Source organism: Grammomys surdaster, unplaced genomic scaffold, assembly GCF_004785775.1.
Source record: "Grammomys surdaster isolate TR1022 unplaced genomic scaffold, NIH_TR_1.0 124160, whole genome shotgun sequence".
NCBI lineage: Eukaryota > Metazoa > Chordata > Mammalia > Rodentia > Muridae > Grammomys > Grammomys surdaster.
The window spans coordinates 52,745-74,866 of NW_021619243.1; the positions used below are offsets into that span (position 1 = coordinate 52,745).

A 22,122-nucleotide genomic window follows, 5' to 3' on the forward strand; every position below is an offset into this window, starting at 1 on the left:
AGAAAATCAACAAGATAGATAAACCCTTAGCTAGACTAATCAGAGGGCAGACACACAGCATCCAAGTTAATAAAATCAGACCTGAAAAGGGTGACATAACAACAGAAACCGAGGAAATGAAAAAAATCATCAGATCCTACTACAAAAGCCTATACTCAACAAAATTGGAAAATTTGGATGAAATGGACAATTTTCTAGACAAATACCAGTTACCAGTGTTAAATCAGGACCAGATAACCATCTAAACAGTCCCATAACTCCAAAGGAAATAAAAGCAGTAATTAAAAGCCTCCTGACAAAGAAAAGTCTGGGGCCAGATGGTTTTAGTGCAGAATTCTATCAGACCTTCAAGGAAGGCCTAATTCCAATTCTCTTCAAACTATTCCACAAAATAGAAACAGAAGGAACACTACCCAATTCATTCTATGAAGCTACAATTATGAAACAAAGACCCAACAAAGAAAGAGAACTTCAGACGAATCTCCCTTATGAACATCAATGCAAAATTACTCAATAAAATTCTAGCAAACCGAATCCAAGAACACATCAAAACAATCATCCATCATGATCAAGTAGGCTTTATCCCAGGAATGCAGGGTTGGTTCAATATACGGAAATTGATCAATGTAATCCACTATATAAACAAACTCAAAGAAAAAAAACACATGATCATATCACTAGATGCTGAGAAATCATTTGACAAAATTCAACACCCCTTCATGATAAAAGTCTTGGAAAGATCAGGAATTCAAGGTCCATACCTAAACATAGTAAAATCAATATACAGCAAACCAGTAGCCAGCATCAAACTAAATGGAGAGAAACTTGAAGCAATCCCACTAAAATCAGGGACTAGGCAAGGCTGCCCACTCTCCCCCTACTTATATAATATAGTATTGGAAGTCCTAGCCAGAGCAATTAGGCAACACAAGGAGGTCAAAGAGATTCAAATTGGAAAGGAAGAAGTCAAAATCTCACTATTTGCAGATGATATGATAGTATACTTAAGTGACCCCAAAACTTCCACCAGAGAACTCCTAAACCTGATAAACAACTTTAGCAGAGTGGCTGGATATAAAATTAACTCAAGCAAATCAGTAGCCTTCCTCTACTCAAAAGATAAACTGGCTGAGAAAGAAATTATGGAAATGACACCCTTCACAATAGTCACAGATAATATAAAATACCTGGGTGTGAACCTAACCAAGCATGAAAAAGACCTGTATGACAAGAACTTCATGCCCCTGAAGAAAGAAATCGAAGCAGATCTCAGAAGATAGAAAGATCTCCCATGCTCATATATTGGAAGGAATAATACAGTAAAAATGGCTATTTTGCCAAAAGCCATCTACAGATTTAATGCAATCCCCATCAAAATTCCCACTTAATTCTTCACTGAAATAGAGCAATCTTAAAATTCATTTGGAATAACAAAAAACCCAGGATTGTGAAAACTACTCTCAGCAATAAAAGAACTTCTAGGGGAATCACCATTCCTGACTTCAAGCTGTACTACAAAGCAATAGTAGTAAAAACTGTGTGGTATTGGAACAGAGACAAGTGGGAGGATCAATGGAATAGAATAGAAGACCCAGAAATGAACCCCCATACCTATGGTCACTTGATCTTTGACAAAGGAGCTAAAACCACCCAGTGGAAAAAAGACAGCATTTTCAACAAATGGTGCTGGTCCAATTGGAGGTCAGCATGTAGAATAATGCAAATTGATCCATTCTTATCTCCTTGTACAAAGCTCAATTCCAAGTGGATCAAGGACCTCCACCTAAAACCAGCCACACTGAAACTAATAGAAGAGATACTGGGGAAAAGCCTGGGACACATAGGCACCGAAGAAAAGTTCCTGAACAGAACACCAATGGCCTGTGCTCTAAGACCAAGAATTGACAAATGGGACCTCATAAAACTGCAAAGCTTCTGTAAAGCAAAGGACACATTCAATAGGACAGAGTGGCAACCAATAGATTGGGAAAAGATCTTCACCAACCCTACATCTGATAAAGGGCTAATATCCAAGGTATGCAAAGAACTGAAGAAATTAGACTCTAGACAATCAAAGAACCCTATTAAAAAATGGAGCACAGAGCTGAACAAAGAATTCTCTACTGAGGAAGCTCGAATGTTTGAGAAGCATGTAAAGAAGTGTTCAGCATCCCTAGTCATCAGGGAAATGCAAATGAAAACAACACTGAGATTCCATCTCACACCAGTCAGAATGGCTAAGATCAAAAACACAGGTGACAGCACATGTTGGCGAGGATGTGGAGAAAGAGGAACACTCCTCTACTGTTGGTGGGATTGTAAACTGGTACAACCACTATGGAAAGCAGTCTGGTGGTATCTCAGAAAATTGAAGATAGTGTTACCTGAGGACCCAGCTATACCACTCCTGGGCATATACCCAAAAGACGTTTCAACATATAACCAGGACACATGCTCTACCATGTTCATAGCAGCCTTATTTATAACAGCCAGAAGTTGGAAAGAACCTAGATGCTCTTCAACAGAAGAATGGATGCAGAAGATGTGGTACATTTATACAATGGAGTACTACTCAGCTATTAAAAACAATGAGTTCATGAAATTCTTAGGCAAATGGATGGAGCTGGAAAATATCATCGAGTGAGGTGACCCAATCTCAAAAGAACATACATGATATGCACTCACTGATAAGTGGGTATTAGCCCAAAAGCTCACAATTTCTAAGAAACTACATATAGACCACATAAAACTCACATAGAAGAAGGAAGACCAAAGTGTGGATGCTTTGGTCCTTTCTAGAAGGAGTATCAAAAGTTTCAACCAGAGCTTCCAAAGTCTAAACCACCAGCCAGAGAGCACAAAGGGAGGGATTCATGCACCTGTATAGGGAATTGAGGGTGACCTTGTTAGACTTCAGTGAAAGGCCACTTTCAGTGAAAGTGGAGGGCCATGGTCCCCAAAAGTTTGGATCCCCTACTGTGTGGGAATTCAAGAGCAGGGAGATGGGACTGGGAGGATGCTTGGAGCACACCCTCACAATAATTAGGAGGAAGGGGTATGGGATAAGGGGTTTTGGGGGAGAATGGGAAAGGAGATAACATTGAAAGGTAAATACATATAATATCCAGAAAAAAAAGAGGGAGAGAGTTTACTTATTTTAAATTATTTTCAAAAGTTTCTAGGAGTTGCTAATTGGCTAAGATCCTATTTTAAGCTCTCCACAAAAGAATTTAAGTCTCTGTTCAATATTCTCTAGAGAGAGGTAAATCCTAATTTTCCTCAACAATTAATTGACAAAAGAGAGGTAATCTCACAAAAAGTAGAAGAAGCTATTACTAATCGATATATTATATAGTCTGATTAGTTGTCAGCGGTGCTATAATAGTCCTTTGACAAAAGATTATTCATATAGATTTATATATTGTTAAATAAGGTCTTCATGACTCTCTGAGTGTGGAAGGAGCAACTGTTGGCGCTTCTGCCCTGATTTTACAAGAACTCTGAAAAATTGGCTTTAAAAACAAAAGAGGGGGAATGGTACCCCCTCAGAAGGAGTCCCCCTGAAATACTCTCCATCATGCCTTGTTCACTTTTATCTCTCTAAAGCTGAAAGCTCATGGCAAATTTGCTGCTGACTGCCTCTGGCACCACCAAGACCAAGAAAACTTTGCCACAGATATGGGGAAGGACCCTCTTACCCTTAAAGGGAATGACCCAGACCCAGTTCCCTTATGGGGTCGAGGATTGATATGCCTGTCTGATACCACAGAAGGCACAGCTAACCGGCTACCAAAAATATTAATGAAAAAAATAGATACCCCCCCACAAAGCCAGGCCCAACCATAAATACGATGAATAACAATTTACATCCAGGGAACAGAAATCTCCCTGAGAATCCCCTTCTTTTACCTTTCCAGGTAAAAATGAATCACCCGTGATATCTGCTGTTAGAAGTTCTAATCCAGATGCTGGCCTCTGAACTTATACTACTCAGGAAAAGAAAAGAAAAGAAAAGAAAAGAAAAGAAAAGAAAAGAAAAGAAAAGAAAAGAAAAGAAAAGAAAAGAAAAAAGTTTAGAAAGTAAGGAAGGAAAGAAAGAAAGGAAGAAAGAAAGAAAGGAAGAAAGAAAGAATGAAAGGAAAGAGAAAAGTATATGTTTTATGTGACGGTCAGTGTGAAAATGTGATGTTATTTGTGAGTTCGTACACACACACTCCTTAACAAGCATCATAGATAACGATAAACCCATATGAGATAATTAAAACTGGAAAAGGCAGAAATTAGCAAGAAATACAAAGGAACAAGCATAAAGGTAATTAGCAGGCTGTGATGGTAAATGCCTGTAATCCTATCGCTTGGCTGACTGAGGCTGGAGGATTGTGAATCCAGAGCCAGTCTGAGCTGTATAGACATTTCTAGGCCAGTTTGGATGCATCGTGTGATGGTTTGAATTTAAAAAAAAAAAAGGCCCCATAGGTCCAGAGAGAATGGCACTATTAGGAGGTGTGTCCTTGTTGGAGTAGGTGTGGCTTTGTTGGAAGAAGTATGTCACTAGGGGATGGTCTTTGAAGCCTCAGAAACTCAAGCTGGGCCTAGTGGCTGACTGTCTCTTCCTGCTTCGTGCTTATCCACATGTAGAACTCACAGAACCTCCTCCAGCATCATGTCTACCTGCACACTGCCATGCTTCCCACCATGGTGATAGTGGACTAACCCTCTGAAACTGTAAGCCAGCCCCAATTAAATGTTTTCCTTTTTAAAAGTTGCCTTAGTCATAGTGTCTCTTCTCAGAAATAAAAATCCTAAATAACACATAGAGTGAGACTGGCTCCAAAGAAAGAAAGAGATCATTAAAAAAGTTCCTTAAAAAACATTAACCTAGACTCATCAATAATCATTTAAAGTAAACTGCCTAAATAAACTAATTAAAAGACACAGATCATGCCAGGTGTTGTGTATACCTTTAATCTCACACTTGGGAGACAGACAAGTGGATTTCTGTGAGTTTGAGGTTTGCACAGTGAGTCAATTGGGCCAATTGAAACTACACAGTGAGATCCTATCAAAGAAAGCCGAGGAGGAGGAGGAGGAAGAGGAGGAAGAGGAGAAGGAGGAGGAAGAAGAGAAGAAACATACCTTTTGAGTATGAGATCCAACAACTAAAAACCCACACTATATACGAGACATGTGTAGCTTCCAAGAAAATGGATATATGTAAATACAATGGTAACATCAATTAAAAGAAATCTGGAATTTCAGAAAGAATAGGTTTATGAAGAAGAGATGATCTGGAGAAGAATGAGCATCACACAGTGATAAATGTTGGTTCCCAAAGAAGACATAAAAACCTTTCTTCACATGCAAGTATCTAATAAAAGAGTGTGAAAATGGAGCAGGTCACAGGCGGCAGCTCTGTACCCAACCCCAGAAAACAAAGAGAAAGAGGGGCTCCCAGGAGCTTGAACTCAGGCAGCATCCCAGGTAAAAATGAATCACCCGTGATGTCTGCTGTTAGAAGTTCTAATCCAGATGGCAGCCTCCAAACTTATACTACTCAGACCTTTGAAGAGCCACTGACAAGAACATCAAACAGCTAGAGATTGACATCACTAATCTGAAGAAATCCCTCGTTTCGCTGTCTGAAGAGACCTCCTAAAATCGCAAAGATCCTTATTGGACTTGATTTACTCTATTACAATAGAAAAAGCTGTGTATAGCTCTTGACTGTGTACAGCCCTTAAAGAAGAAGGTTACCTTTACATAGACAAGACAAGGAAGGTTAAAGAGAGCATGAAACAGGTAGTGAAGGCCCTAAGAAAAATCAGAGAGAGAAAGTGACAGATGAGTGCTGGTACAAGAATTGGTTTTCAACCTCTCCAAGGTTGTCAACCCTACTTCCTCCCATCTTGGGACCATTAATTGGGTTATTTTTGCTTGTTTCTTTTGGTCCCTGGCTCTCAAATAGGCTGACTAACTTTGTGATACAACAGATAAATAACTTGGTAGCAAAACCTATTCAGATACATTATCATAAGTTAGCTATGGAGGACCATGAGACTCAAGATGAGGTTGTTACTCTATCCAGGGTGTTCCCAAAACCCATCTCCACTCAACCTAAAAGAGGGGACTTCCACCCCTAGACCAAGCAGAGATGGGCCACCCAGAACCCCCTCTGACTGGCGATCTGAATTCTTGCTTAGGCTACGAGGCTAAGCACTGCAAGGGAATATACATAAAAGATAAAAAATCTATCTGGGTTCCCTGAGGGACAAGCCTGACTGCATAGGGGTTGATGTCAAAAGTATCCCCTCTCCAGGAAAAAGACATCGGGATGGGTATGGCCCTCATTCCTCACTGGAGAACGACAGGGGGACTGGAGCCATTACAAGGTCCCCCTCAAATACTGGAGATCAGGCCTCTATCCCCGCCTTCGCAAGTTTAGAATTACCACAGCCCTTCTATACTTAGGGAAGGGAGGAAATGTCAGGGGCAGCCCTGCTTACACACTGAAGGCCTAAAATCAGCCATAGGCCTAAAATCAGCAATAAGCCTGTCATACATGTATACTAACACCAAGTCTTGGGTCTCAGTGGAAAAACATTGAAACAGATGGCTATAAGCTAATGTAAACAGGCAGCTTTTGTGGAAATTTACCAGCCTGAGTAGTCCTAGACCTTGTAAATAGGTAGCCTTGGCAGACAATACCAACTTAGATAAGGACAAGCAAGTCATAGGCAGAGTCATAGTGACTTGTCCCCTGAACCTTCACCCAGCCGATACCCGGTTCTGAAGATATCTGTATTCCCCCTGAACTCCCACACTCCATTGTCATTCCCTTCCCCACATCCTGCCTTTCTGTGTTTATAACCCCTGTGTGAATGAATTACTATTTGAGAAGAAATAAATTATAAAAAAATAAAAACAAAATAAAAAAATATAAAAAAGCTGTCACACCAGAAAATCTGAAAATCTACACAAAATAGATAATTTTCTAGATAAATACCTCTTACCAAAGTTGAATCAAGATCAGTAAATCATTCAGATATTCCTATAACCTAAATGAAATTAAGAGCTGTGATTAAAAGTCTACCAACCCAAAAAGCCCAAGGCCAGATGGTTTTTACACAGAATTCTACCAAACCTCAGAGAAGAGGTAATACGTATACTTTTCAAACTATTCCATTGAATAGAAACAGAAGGAACATTGTCACACTCGTATGAGGTCACGACACACTAGATTTCTTAGGTATTGGACCTAAATCACTCTCAACAAAGAAATAGAACTGCAGACCAATTTCTCTCATGTACACTGATACTGAAATACTTATCAAAATATTCACAAACTGAATACAATCAAAACACCAAAACACCATTTAACAAAACACCATTCATTGTCATCAAGTAGGATTCTCCACAAGGCTGCAGGGAAGGTTCAATATACAAAATCTGACAAGGTATTCTACCATATAAACAAACTGAAAGAAAAAAAACCACACAATCATCTCACTGTAACTAGGCTAAGAAAATATTGGGGAAATAACAAACTTTATAGTAGCCACAAATAATAGAAAATATTTTGCTATAACTGTAGACAAGCAAGCGAAAGACCTGTATGACACAAAGTTTAAGCCTCTGATGAAGAAAGAAATTGAGGAAAATATGAGAAGTTTGAAAAATCTCCCTTGCTCTCGACTAGGAGGATTAACATGGTAAATACAGATATCTTGCTAAAAGCAATCTGTAGAATCAATGCAATTCCCACCAAAATTCCACAACGAGTTTTACAGTCCTCGAAAAACTAGTTGTCAACTTCATGTGAAAAAAAATACATATGTATGGTATGTAAAACAATCCTGTAGAAGAAAAGAAATTCTAGAAATATCTTTTTTCCTGATTTCAAGCTGTATTACAGAACAATAGTAGTAAAAACTGCATAGTGTTGGCCTAAAACCAGACGAATGATCAATGGAATAGAATCAAACACTCAAAAATAATCCTTCACACCTATGGACACTTGATATTTGACAAAGAAGACAAAACTATACAATGGGAAATAGGAAATATCTTAAACAAATGGTGCTGAACTGACAAGATGTCTGCATGTAGAAGAATGCAAATAAAGCCATATTTATCACCCTGAACATAACTCATGTATAAATTGATCAAAGAACTCAATATAATACCTGACACACTAAGTATGATAAAAGATAAAATGGGAAACTGCTTTGAACTCATTGACACAGAAGTCAACCTCCTGAACAGAACAACAATATCCAGGCACAAAGATCAACAACTAATAAATTTGCCCTTAGGAAATGTAAAAGCTTTTGCTGGGCTAAGGACATCACCAATAGGATAAAACAGCAGCCTAGATAATGAGAAAAGTTCTTCACCACCTGTACATTCAACAGAGGTCTAATATCCAAAATTTACGAAGAACTCAAGAAATTAGATACCAAGTGAAATAAGCCAATTAAAAAATGGGATACAGAGCTAAACAGGGAATTCTCAATAGAGGGATCTTGAGTCAAATAATAAATTATGGGAAGAAAAAATAAAATGTTTTTCTAAGAAATGATTTTTCATAAAAATTTTCAGTGTCTACATACTATATTACCTGATTAATGACTTACATGTTATATACAGTTGATTTACCTTTCTCTGTTTCTATTCAATATCCTACTTCAATTCTCGGTATCTAGAACACTGGTTTCGCTTACTCTGTACCAGATTTATTTTCACTGAAATCATTTTGATACAAGAATTTTCTATTGTGAACATCTTGGCCAAGGACTAGAAATGTTTTCACTTCAATGTGTTTAGATTCAGTAGCTCAAGTACATGCAGATATCCCTAGTTTATCATTCAACTAACATTCAATAATGCAGTTACATGACAATACTGCATTTTTCCTAGTTCTCACAAGACCCGATTCTCCATTAATCTATGTAAAAAATGGCAAACATTGTGTAAATACTGTTTACATGTCATAGATGTGTTGGTATTGATGGGTTAATGATTATTATCACATTCTTTAAGGTTTAAAAATCTTCACATGTGTGGGAGATATTCATTAGAGAAATTTCACAAATGACCCACTGTACAATTAGCATAATATGTGAAAATATTTACAGAAAATAGTTTTCTTCATATTGAGTGATGTCTTGAATATGTTCTTCATGTATTTCCCAAGAGATTATGTGTATCACATGACAGATTTCAGAACAACTCTGTATCACATGATCTTACTTTATTGTTTTGATTCAAGTGAAACTGGACAGTGAAAGAGAAACTTGGGTTTTAAACATGCTGTCAAATTTAAAAGGTAAATTAATGGTGGTAGAATAACAAAAATATCATGAGTGATATAACCAGACACAAAAAGATAAAAATGTTGTCTAATCATTTATATGAGGCTTTAATTTGTCAAGTATTAACTCAGGAGGCTACAAGTCATATAGCCACTGATTTCAGGTATAAAATAATACCCTGGGAGAGTGAAGAATCCCCTTAGGAAGCAGAAATTCAATGTACAGTTATGGATGGATGGGATGTGAGACTGAACTAGGAGGTCGAATGGAGAGAAGAGGTGAATGCAGAAGGGAACAGCTAAATCTAGGGATCATTTGAGGGGTTGTATCTGCAAACAAGTACAGTTGAAATTACTTAAAATATTTACGTATGTGTTAGAAATCTAATTGGAATCACCAAATAAAGGAAAAACTGAAATTCAAATAGGCACATGTAGCCAGTAAATTGTCAAATGAGCTGTATTGTCAAATGAGTTGTGTATAATTTTATCTAAAGGGACATCATGAGAATCCAAACAATCCAGCTTATAGTCAAGGCTATTGGTTGTTCTACACAATAACTGAAGACAGTGCCTCATAAGTCACTGAGCATAGAGAAGTCAAACTGGCACCTACCTAAAGCCTTTACCACCATTGACTAGTTTTCACAGTATCCAGAGGTACACACACTGCATACTACTAGAAAAAAAAAGAAAACACCACACAGCTTTTAACCCTGCAATCCATGATGGTGAGCTGCCTGCAGAATACACTGGTACAGTAGTGGCTCAAAATTTGTGAAAATAACAACTCACTGTTTGATTCAAATAGAGGCCCACTTCATGATACAAAACCCATTCCTGACAATGCTTTGGTAGCCAAACACCCAAGATTATTAGATAGGCAATACACTTAGGGAAAAGTAAATACTACTGTTCTACAGAAGAAACATGGCAATGTAATCTATTTGTAATGATCATTACATAAATCTATTATACAAACAGATCAATATTTTTCTCAGCTTTCATCAGAGAAATATCTTCCTATGCTAAATGAAAATAATAATAGAGGCACACAACTGGACAATAATTAGAGAATGACAGATGTTGAAACATTCAGTTCTAAAATGGTGATCTTTACCAAGATCCCTGGCTTAAGGGCTAAGGGAACACAGCAGGAAAGTATTCAGAAAGACTGCAAGAAACAGTGATGCTGGAAGACACTGATGAAAGGAAGACTTCTCTATACACCAGGATTTATAAGGTATGAACCCACAGAGAGACTGGCAGCATGGAAAAGTGTTGTATGTGTATAACCCAGATAAGGTATTAAGTGCAGAAATGGCAACTATACAAATGGGCCATCACTACTGCAGAACTATTTCAAAATGATACCTGCTGGCAATGAAAATTTTATTTTTTTCAATGGATTTCAACTGGGTAATCCAATAAAACATAAGGTACAGCTCCAGTAGCTTACAGCCAACACAAAATTAATTCACTGAGATTTTGGAAGGTTTGATTGTCTCACAATGCTTTGTCTTGGCAATTCGTTTAACCTTACATGTCTTAGAGTATATGTTACAGTTCCTAATTTGTTTTAATTATGAAATTATTTAATTTGTCTAATTATGAAAATGTGTGTGTGAATGTCTGCATGTGAATCTTGCAATTTTTTGTTGAGTCTTTAGTTAGTTATTTGTTTCATTGTATTATGGTTTGTTGTTTTTTATTGTATTTTATTTCATCTTTGTAAATTAGATGTCTTTTGTATTCTAATGAAAGAGAGAGAGAAACAGTATGGATTAGTGTTGTTGGAACAGTGGGGAGGAATTGAAAGGAATTTAGGGATGAAAACATACACGAATATATTCTATGAATCAAAACTAATTTGACCTTCCTTCTTCCATGTGTCAGAACACCTAAGAACAATGATACAAGTGGCAGCTCATGGTAACAAGGATGTTGAGCAAGGAGAACACTCTTTCATAGTTGGTGGAAGAGCAAACTCCTACAGGCACTGTGGAAATCAGTATGATATTTCTGCAGAAAGATGGAAATCAGTCTACCTCAAGTTCCAGCTTTACTGCTTTTAGAAATATACCCAAAGTATGCATCATTCTACCACCAGGACATTTGATTAATCATGTTCATTGCTGCTCTACTTATTAAAAAGCAGAAACTGGAAACAACCTAGATGTTCCCCAACAGAAGAATGAATACAGCAAATATGGTACATTTATATAATGGTGCATTAAGATTCAGATGTTGAAAACAAAATCATGAAATTTGCAGAGAAATATGTGGAAACAGAAAAGATTATACTGAGAAAGATATGAAAATCCTAGAAAGATAAATATTGTATGTATTTTTTTTATATTTTTAGGCTAGCTGTTAAATGGATTATAATAAAGATCCATGCTTTAGTGATGAAGAAGAGAGAAAAGGAATATGTAGACCAATAGATCCCCATGGAATCATAGAGTTTATGGGTGGACTGAGCCAAGGGAGATGAAAATAGGATGAGCCGCCGGGCAGTGGTGGTGCACGCCTTTAATCCCAGCACTTGGGAGGCAGAGGCAGGTGGATTTCTGAGTTCGAGGCCAGCATGGTCTACAGAGTGAGTTCCAGGACAGCCAGGACTACACAGAGAAACCTTGTCTTGGAAAACCAAAAAAAAAAAAAAGGAAGAAAATAGGATGAGCATGAAGGAGTGGGAGGTGAGATAGAATTGAGGGAGGGAATGAGGACAAGGGGAGAGAAAAATAAGGGGCATTGGAGGAGCAACAAGGAAACCTGATACAATGGAAACATCCTATAACATATGGAGGTGATCCTAATGAAGTTTCCATATGGTGAGGGAAACAGAAACTCAGAGGCCATCTCTTGTCAACAAATGAAGTTATGAGTATTGGGACTGGGTTTCATGAATATGAGTTGTTGGTTTAAAACATGCAGTAGAATCTGTCCTCCCCACCTGAAAATACAGGCTACTGTCAAGACAATAAGTTGCTCTGCAAAATCTAAGAGCAAAGTTCCCATGCTCAAGATAACTCAACACATCATAACTCATCAAACATGGTGTGGTGGGACAGGCCTTGCTTCAGTTTTTGGAGAACCCACATGAAGAATAAGTTGTACTTCAGCTATATATGTGCAGAGTCCAAGGTTTATACTATGCTCACTGTTTCAACCACAAAAATTTTAATCTTCATTTAGTCCTGCCCCAAAATTGTGCTAGGATATTGGTCGTATATACCTTGAGGGAGTAACCAACCAATGTCTGATTTGACTCTGTGAGATGGAACCCATTCCCGACACTATTTGATCAAACCAGCAACCAGAGTCCTGACACTATTTCATCAAACCAGACTAGAAAAATCAAAGACTTTGGGTAAAACCAAGAAATACTACTCATATCAATATATGTATTCCTAAACCTATTCTTTCATACTCATAAATCAATTAATTATTAGGCCATCATCAGAGAGGTTTCATTCTTTATTCCTGTAGTAGAAAGGAGTAAATACAAAGACACACATCCGGACATTATGATGTGTGTGTTTGAGAGAGAGAGAGAGAGAGAGAGAGACTAAGTGACAGAGCGACAGAAAGACCGAGTCAGGGAGAGACAGAGACAGAAAGAGAATACAATAGACAACTCTAAGTGAGGTGTCTCTCCATCTATTCCTTGCTCTCAAAGTTTAGAACACTCCATAAAAAATGAAGCAGAAGGAGTACGGGAGACAGATGGGAAAGAAGACAGCAGAAGAACAATACTTTGTATAAAACATATGTAAGGCATTGTTGTATACACTGAGACTGCAGCAGGAATGACAGGGCCTACACAGATCTGCATCCTCTGCCTATACAGCTTTCAGTTTAATGTTTTATGGAACTCCTTATCAAGTTTTGTATTCTTGAGTGCTGTCTTGGAAATTTTATTTTTCTACAGTCTTTTCTTCCACAGCTTCAATATGATGGTTTTTAAAAATGTTATTATAGTTTATTTTATTATATATTGTTGTTCTCATATAGAAATGTGTTCAGTTCTAATGAGAGACAGAAAATTAGTAGATCTGGGTGAGAGAAGGTGGGAAGGAATTTGGAAGAAATGGAGGGAAGGAAATTTTATTCAGATTATAATGTGTGAGAAAAGAATTTAAGTTTAGTAAAAAGGGAGACAAACACTTTAAATAAACACATAGCATGAAATAAAACAAAAGAAACTTAGCAACGACAGAAATTAAATATGTGTACTGGAGGAATCTAACTTAACTGCTTAGTCACCTACTATGTAAAACAACAACAACAACAACATCCCTGTGCTTGTAATAATAATAAATAGCAGATGTGAGGAAGCCACGTTTTAAGTGAATCCTACATATGACTGAATATTGTTTGAAAAAATAAAGAAATGGTGCTAAAAACACTGTGTCCATGGTGAAATGAAACAGATCATTAGTTTGTGTGAAAGGTGAATATTCAGGGAAAAATAACTGCAATGGATCAACAATGTAAGTCATGGATGATTTCAATATCTAGAGTGTGTGATTTCAAAAGGAAATAAAACTAATACCAATGCATAAATGTCTAATCAGGGAATAAGAGATAATCTCTTACTTATCTCCAGTGTTTTCCCATTTCCTTATGTATAGCAGACTCCTGTGGAGAAGCAGGAAACTTCTCTGTAAGCCTGTATTTACCTGTCTCATTGGAAATCTCATTGTCTGCACAGGGAGTACAATCAAAGCAGCAGACAGCCTTGCCTTCCTGGGCAGCTTTCCTGAATCCAGGCCCACAGCTCTCACTGCACACAGACTGAGGAGTCTAAGAGAAATGAAAGTATTAGCAAACGCCTGGACTTTTCTGAAAATTTTGAGTAAATAGAGAATTTCTGGGTATATGAACCATTAATTTTCAAATGGTTGCACTTACAAATGAAGGTAATGAGGTTTGATATTGCTAATTTTATCAGCTTTTGAGATACACATGCTTAAGTTTTGGTCCAATTACTGAAGATGTTGATAAGTATAGGTAACTAAAGTAGTGTTCAAGAAAGCAATGATATGCGTTCAGATTTAACTTGTCTCTATGCTTACTGGCTACTAGGAGGAAATTTTATATTGAAAGTGGTTGTTAATTTTGACTGACAACTTTACAGGTATTGGATTCATTGTGGAAGTACATCTTTTGAATCTCCATGAGTAGTTTTGTAGAGCCGCCTACCTGAGATAAGAAGAACCACCATGAAACAGGTGACAGTATTTCATAGGCTTTTGTCACTCACGGAATGAAAATGTGGTAGCAGTGAGCAACCACATCCTTTGTTCTCTAATTTCTCTCTAATTCTTGTCTATGAACATGTTGTCCTCACCTCCTCTGCTTTTATAACATCCTTTACCCACAATATAATGAGTGCTCACAGAGTCAGCCAAAATAACCTGTCCTCCCCTCGGTTGCTTTTGTTGACTATTTACATGAAGTAGCAAGTCAAGCATTACACACACAACACAGACACACACTTGTTATACCTATATGCCTTTTCAGAGGCTGGAAATGTAAAATGCCACCTAACCTTCCTGTAATTTCTTCATCTAGGTGACAAAATGAATCTCAGTGTTCTGAGGTAGTAACCAAGAGACACTCTCTTTTTAAGGAATGCATTGGCATTAACAAAGTTAAAAATAAATATATCCATTAATCAGAATCAAGGAATGAGAAATAGTCTACGTTATCTCTTTCTATGTGATGATCCTTATTGGTAGTTCAATGCTTATTGGTACTGAATGGGAGTTCAGTGATCATTACATCCTGAGAATTACCTTAGTTTTTATGAAAGGTCAGGGCAGTGAGAGAAGTCACAACTCACCTCTGTAAACCCTGTAGGCCATTGTATCATCTGTTCACATAAAGAGAACTGTAGACCCTCATGAGCACTTAGAGAGTAGGTTCCTACTTTCACCTTTAATCCAAGACCACTTGGAAAATTCCAAAAATTAAGAATGTCATACGTTGAATCTAAGTTTCTTCCCCCATTCATTACAACGTGTCCTCTCACATGACTTTTCATTATCGTGTTCTTTAGGAAAGGGATAAGCTAAAAGAAATGCAAAAACATATGCTGAAAAATATGAGATAGTAAAAGATTTTTTTAAATACTACAAAGAACCCAATTTGAAAGAGCCATGTCCAATGGAAATGGTGAAAGTCATGAGCCAGGACAGCTGTTGTCACAGTTCCTGCAAAGGTAAGCCAGGTGCTTGGATCACTGTCATTCTGTTTCTCTTTTAAGTTGTGGTCTCTGCCTCTTGCATTCTTGAAAAACTTGTACATTATGATTCATTTTATGTCTTTTCCCGAGAAAATTATGTTTAAGTCTTTACAAAGTCATAAACTTACAATTCTTTCTGCTTTTTAAAGAAATACTTTGTTGTGGCTCTATTTGGAAGTCTTTCTTTTGTCCCATATGATCACAACAAGCTAGAAATTTCTAAATGAGGCCATGACTCCAGGGATCTTTTTGTATATCTTCCCATAAGCAAACCCAAACATTATAGTTGGAACAGGTTAAATTTAGAAATATTTGACAGACTCCAACTGGCCAAAAGAACTGGTAACTGATGGTAGAATATTTTTTTTTACAGTAAACTTAGAGCTCTCTGGAAGGGTAATGTAAATATAGGCTATCATATATGATATACCCATGGGGGGAATATAACTCAGTAAGTAAGACTGATTGACTAAAATAAAATTTTACTGTTGCTAAATAAAGTATGACATGATAAAATGATATAAATAAAAACATTACATATTAGTCTTTGCAATTCATGAAACACCAATTCAGATATATTCTCTTTGTCTGGAGTGCTTTAAAACTGGAAATATTGCCAGCTTAAAAGCAGGCTGCTTTATAATAATAAACAATATAATATCATATAATATAATAAATAGTTTGTCATATAATAAATAGTTCATTTTGGTAGAGAAATTCCTTAAGTTCTTTGTATAGGAGTTATAGATTATAAAATCTGTTCTATTTGTGCTTTCTAATTTTGATTGAACTTCTAACCCAAGAGATGCAATGAAAATTCAAAAATCCCTGGAAACAAAGTGATATTATCTGTATTTCTTGGATAATCATTAGGCTGTCTTTCTTCTATGGGAAAATGGGGAACCAACATGACTGCTACTTAGACAGAACTTTGTGATTCCCCTGACAACCATGCCAGGGTCTCCTCTCTCACTGACATATTTTACCCTCCTGAGGAATACTCACAACCCTCACTGTTTGCCCCTGGCCCTCAATTCTTTTAAGCCCATGTGATAGGAAACATCTATAAAGGAGCCATCAAAGATGTTGAGTAAATGAAAGACATTTGGATTAAAATGCTTTAAATGTCAAAAGTCTCATTCTGTACAAGATAAATTTTTGAACTAAATACAGCTAAGACACCAAGACACCAATGTACATGGACTGAGCTAATTCACATTTCTTTGAAAAGCTAAGACTTCCTATTCAGTTTTGGAATATATTTAGAGCTCTGTCCTTAAAAAGAGGGTCTGAAAATCTGAAGTACACTTTAAAGTGATCCTTCACTTTATAACCTTGTGGTAGTTCTCAGGAGCATTTTATCTCTTAAAGATGTACTGCTCCACACTCTGCTCTGAGAAATATATACAGGAAATCTCAACTTTTGACATTGAAGATATCAAGAAAAAAATTCTGAGGCAATGTGTTACATGAATTTAATATTAACTTAAGCTGTATTTCTTGTTCCTGGCACTCCATTTTATAAAGAACACTTACTCAGGATTTAGCATTGACCTCCAGACAGAGAAACACTATTCTCTCCTTTGCTTATTGAGAGCATAGTCTGAAACATATGATGCTCAATTTGAATCCCTTGAGAAATAAGAAAAATGCCATATTGCTAACATAACAAAACATAGTAAGGGATATTACCTTCCATGGGGAAAATACCATTTCTTCTCCATTGGAATATGGTTGTATCTGTAATTGTTGAAGATGCATCTCATGGAGACTATAGACCACAGCATACACAGCATTGTATATATTGTAGCCTTCTTCACTCATGGCTGGGTCAAAAAGGTGCCTGGGAAGTAAATCCAAAGAAGCATTGGGTTGGCAGTTCTCCAAAAGTTGACAATCAGACTTTGAAAATGAGCACTTGAAAAACAAAAACCAAATCTTAGGAAGATAATTGTCCTCTGGGTATTTGTAGGGATTAACTGTTTGGACAAAATTCATAAACTCAATCACCTCTTCATGGTGGTGTGAAAAAACAAGACTCCCATGAAATGACTCAACCATAAAATAATCAGAGTGGCTATCAACATCCCATGAAGAGTTCAAGACCCAGACTTTCCATGTCACTAACACTTGTGCAATATGTCGCATCAAACCTTGTACAGAAATGATATCTCCATAGATAACTATGACATTTGCTGACGATTCCTCAGTCTTCTCCATATTTTTCCATAATGCATTGGAATATGCATTCCATGTGCCAGAGATCATTTTCAAAAAGGCTATGCAGATGCCATGGCTCTCCATAATTTCTCTCAAGTCTGATAGTATCTGAGTCCCTCTGTGGTCATCTGGGAGGATCAAACCAACCCAGGACCAACTGAAATGCAGCAACAAAAGGACTATGGCATATGACAAAGAAGTTTCCTTGGGAGCAATCTGGTAGAGAGAATTAAACTGACCTCGGTCATTCAAGAGAGAGTCAAAAGGTCCAAAAGTGACCTGAAGAAATAACAAACTACATTGGCATCAGTCACAATCCCAGGTTGAATTAAACATATGGAAACAGTCAAGATTAAGATGGTCTTGTCCTGTAAACCTAGTACATTTTTTTCTACAAAAATTGCTGATAGATCTTCAGTTCCAATAACATATCTGGTCTTACTCACCTCTCATTTCATTCTATTTTAAGCAAGTGAAATATGGATCTAATATACAATGTCTTGTTACTTCTCTTTGATAGGTGATTAACTCCAGTGCCCTATTTTACATTTATAGACACATATATTATCAATAAATGATACATGTCTTCTAGTTCCCACATCCCATTCCTCACCTGAGGTATTTTGTAGAGTTGTAGTAGTGTTCCAATGTGGGCAGATGCTGACCATGATGGGCCTGTGATTACAGCAGGTGACTTTCTCTTGTGTCCACAGTCACAATTAGGAAGGGGACTGCTCATCCCTGTGCGCCAAAGAAATGCTTTATGAAGAATATTCTTTTCAGTATATGGAATATTATATATATCATATCCAAGAGTTATGTTGGGTAGAAGATGAGGGTTTCTGTTGATCTCCTCAATGGCAAACATAAGAGCCAGAACAAACAGGTAGTTCTTAAACTTATACCTGCACAGATTTCACAAAATTACACAGGAGGAAGCCATAGACCATACAATATTTCTATTTATTGCAGTGGTTTTATAATGTAAATGCCAAAGTTTCTCTGAAATCATTATTATAATATCTTCTCATGAATGACTGGAATTACAATGGGCATTTTAAGCAGGTGAGATCAGTAATATCCTACATTCATTAATAATGGTTTCTGTGACTCTAATTAATCATTGTATTGCTTTATTTTTCTTTCATATGTATAAAAAATAAAAAAACAGTCCATCAACTGGGTTTTGAAAAAGATCAGAATTCTTGTTGTTTAAATCTTGGCCTTTAAGCCTCTACAATTATGATAGGACAATATGTTTTGATCCAATCACCCACTTTCTTGTGACAATACATATCTTAAAATTAGCACAAAATTAATTCAAATATTATAATTCCCCAAGTGTCATTTCTATAACTTTTTAATAGGGCAGTGTGGAACACACTATGTAGAACTGCCTGATGTGGTACTAATGACAATCTTCCTGGCTTTGCCTATCAATTGATGGGATTAACTTATGTGAAACCACTCCTAAATTTATTTCACCTTTGTGTGTATCTATGAGTTGTGTGTATCTCTTCTGTAGATGTGAGGATGTGTGCAGGTATAGTTTCATCAGTTTCATGATCTGTGAGTGCAAGTCAGAGAAGGACATCCAGGGTCAGTCCCGGCTGTCCGCATGATTTCATCTGGGGTTTCTTAATCTTTTGTTTAATTATTGACTCACTGACTAACTTATTTCATTTATTGAGACAAGTCTTACTATGTTTCCTTAGCCAGCCTGGAACATACTCTATAAACAAATTTGACCTCAAAATCATAAAGAATTTCTGTCTCTCCTTCCCCAGTGCTGCAGAGAAGAGAAAGTACCATGCCAACTGATTTCACATTTCCTTTATTATTTTCAGCACATAAGCCTGGCACTCTAGCCAGAAAACTTGCAGATATTCACCTCTCCCTATTGTATCCTCCATATGATCATTAGAATATAAGAGTATACTCATGATCTTTGGGGGGTTTGAACTCAGGTCCTCAAACTTGCACTTACAGCAGTTTACCTTGTTAGGCCACTGTTAATTTGTCTAATAATAATGTGATGAGAGACAAAATTAGAACTTTAATGATGCCAAAGACCCACACACAAAGAAAGAGCATTTCATTTTAGTGTTAAAGTACGCTGTTCCTAATGCAGTTTCCTTTAAGATTATATTTAGTAAGTTGTTCTTCAGTTGGATAAAAAATAGTTCATATGACACTTTCACAGTTTCTGTAGAAAAGCAGTATATATAATTTCTCCACTAAATGTATTTGAAAAGAAAAATAACAGGGCCTCTTTAGATGTAGAAGTTTTCTGTAGAATTCTGGCATTTTAGTCACATACTTTTTTAATTTTTGTTTTTGCCCTTTTCTTTTTTGCTTTAGTGAATGTTTGTATCTCTAATATTTAGTACTTCTATACATCTTTTCTAAGTCTTCTTTCTTCCATTCATGTAGCTTCTGTATGCCACATATCTGATATACATGATGCATGATGGCACAACGAATATTGTCATTGGTCTTCCCTCCTCTATACTCCTGTTCTAAGAAGCTGCTGAAATTTATAGATTGAATGCCCTGGGGTGTGTTTCTTTTAAACCAAGTGGATTTTTCTAGTAAAAGCAAACAAAATAAAACAAAAGACTTCATGTACATAATAATTTAAAACAAATATGTAAGGACACACTTGTATTTATCACGATGAAATCATAGCAATAACAGAACTCATAAATAGTAGGAGAGACTAGAAAGACTAAAATAAGAATGCAAAGAGTGGCTATGAAAATATTTTAAGTAAAAATGTATTATGGAGGAAGCTAAGGAGAAGGGTGGCCCCACGGGAACACCAGCAGTCTCAACAAACCTGAATCCCCAAGATGTCTGAGGCACTGATCCACCAACCAAGAAGCATGGACCCGCTGATATGAGCCCCCAGTACATATACAGCAGAGGATTGCCTGGTCCGGATTCAGTGAGGGAAGATGCATCTTGCATCTCAGTCTTGAGAGACTTGAGGCCGCAGGGAGTGGGGAGGGTGTGTATAGGGACATTGTCTTGAAGACAGTTGGAGGAAAAGGTATGGAATAGGGAGTGGTCGTGGAGCAGACTAGGAGGGGAATGAAAACTGGACTGTAAAAACGGATTAAACAATAATGAAGAAATTGTCAAATCAAAAACAATAGAAACCAAAATTAACCACACTTAAATCTGTACATCTCAATAAATTTCTATGCAATTAGAATAGCCATTCTGAGTCACATTAAGAAAATCAAATATGATACATCTTTCTTACTCTTTATCTAGAATATATATTAGGAAGACCCAATATTGGATCCTGTAGAACTTGATAGAAAGACTCCATTGCTGCTGGGCAGTGGTGGTGCACGCCTTTAATCCCAGAAATTGGGAGGCAGAAGCAGGCGAATTTCTGAGTTCGAGGGCAGCCTGGTCTACAGAGTGAGTTCCAGGACAGCCAGGGCTACACAGAGAAACCCTGTCTCGAAAAACCAAAAAAAAAAAAAAAGAAAAAAAGACTCCATTGCTGAGGACACTACATTCTTGGACCACAAAACATAGAGAGATCATGCAGTTAATCACTTACTTTATTTCTCCTGGCTAGATTTCATTTGTGATGTAAGATGCTATGCATGCTACCAAGGAAAATAGAATAATCTTTATTCTCACTGAGCTGTGAACTATGAGGGTTTATCTGATATGCTGTCTGGTACTAAAATGGGCACACATGTTACATGTGGATCCAATCTTTGTCTGATTTAATATAAGATACATTCCATAGTATAGAAAACATGCATATTATGAAGATGACAAGACTTTGTGATCAGGTAAGTCACAGACCCTCAGGGATAGCTGAATAGTCTTATGCTATGATACAAAATCAACCACAAATGCTTTATTGATGGACCTACCATTGATTAGTGCATCCATCAGTCTTCCACATAGATTCTTTTTAGAGTAAATGGCAAATAATACCTAAAGCAATGACTGATATTGGTATAGATAATAACAGACTATATGGTGCTTGTAAGGACACCCGAAGAGGACCCCCAACTCAAGTCCCAATCAGCGCGCACCCAAGGAGACACGAGAGACTGACTTGATGCAAATGGCAAATGGCAGTTTACTAACGAGAGCCCTCGGATCGAAACTCATCCCACGCAGGGGAGAGAATCGACGAAGACCCCAGAAAGTTTGGGGCTTTTGTAGGGAACAGTGTAAGGGGGGAAGGGGAAAGCGGGAAATTCTGGCACGGTTACATATAATTGCATATTTCAAACATCAGCACTTTGCGTAAGCATTTTGACAGGCTGGATGGCCCACTATTTTTGACCATGAAACCTCAGAC

The 22,122-nt window shown here is 37.1% G+C and overlaps 1 protein-coding gene across 1 annotated transcript in view; it reads right to left on the reverse strand.

Annotated features, from left to right (window-relative positions):
• Positions 1–22,122, reverse strand: part of LOC114636462 (vomeronasal type-2 receptor 116-like) — a 43,663-nt gene that overhangs the window by 16,042 nt on the left and 5,499 nt on the right. Inside the window, exons 2-5 of the mRNA XM_028784540.1 lie at positions 18,397–18,688; positions 17,256–18,062; positions 15,162–15,389; positions 13,996–14,119 (exon numbers count right to left, since the gene is read on the reverse strand). Of these exons, the coding sequence (XP_028640373.1) occupies positions 13,996–14,119; positions 15,162–15,389; positions 17,256–18,062; positions 18,397–18,688 (1,451 nt within the window). The remainder of the gene's footprint in view (positions 1–13,995; positions 14,120–15,161; positions 15,390–17,255; positions 18,063–18,396; positions 18,689–22,122) is intronic.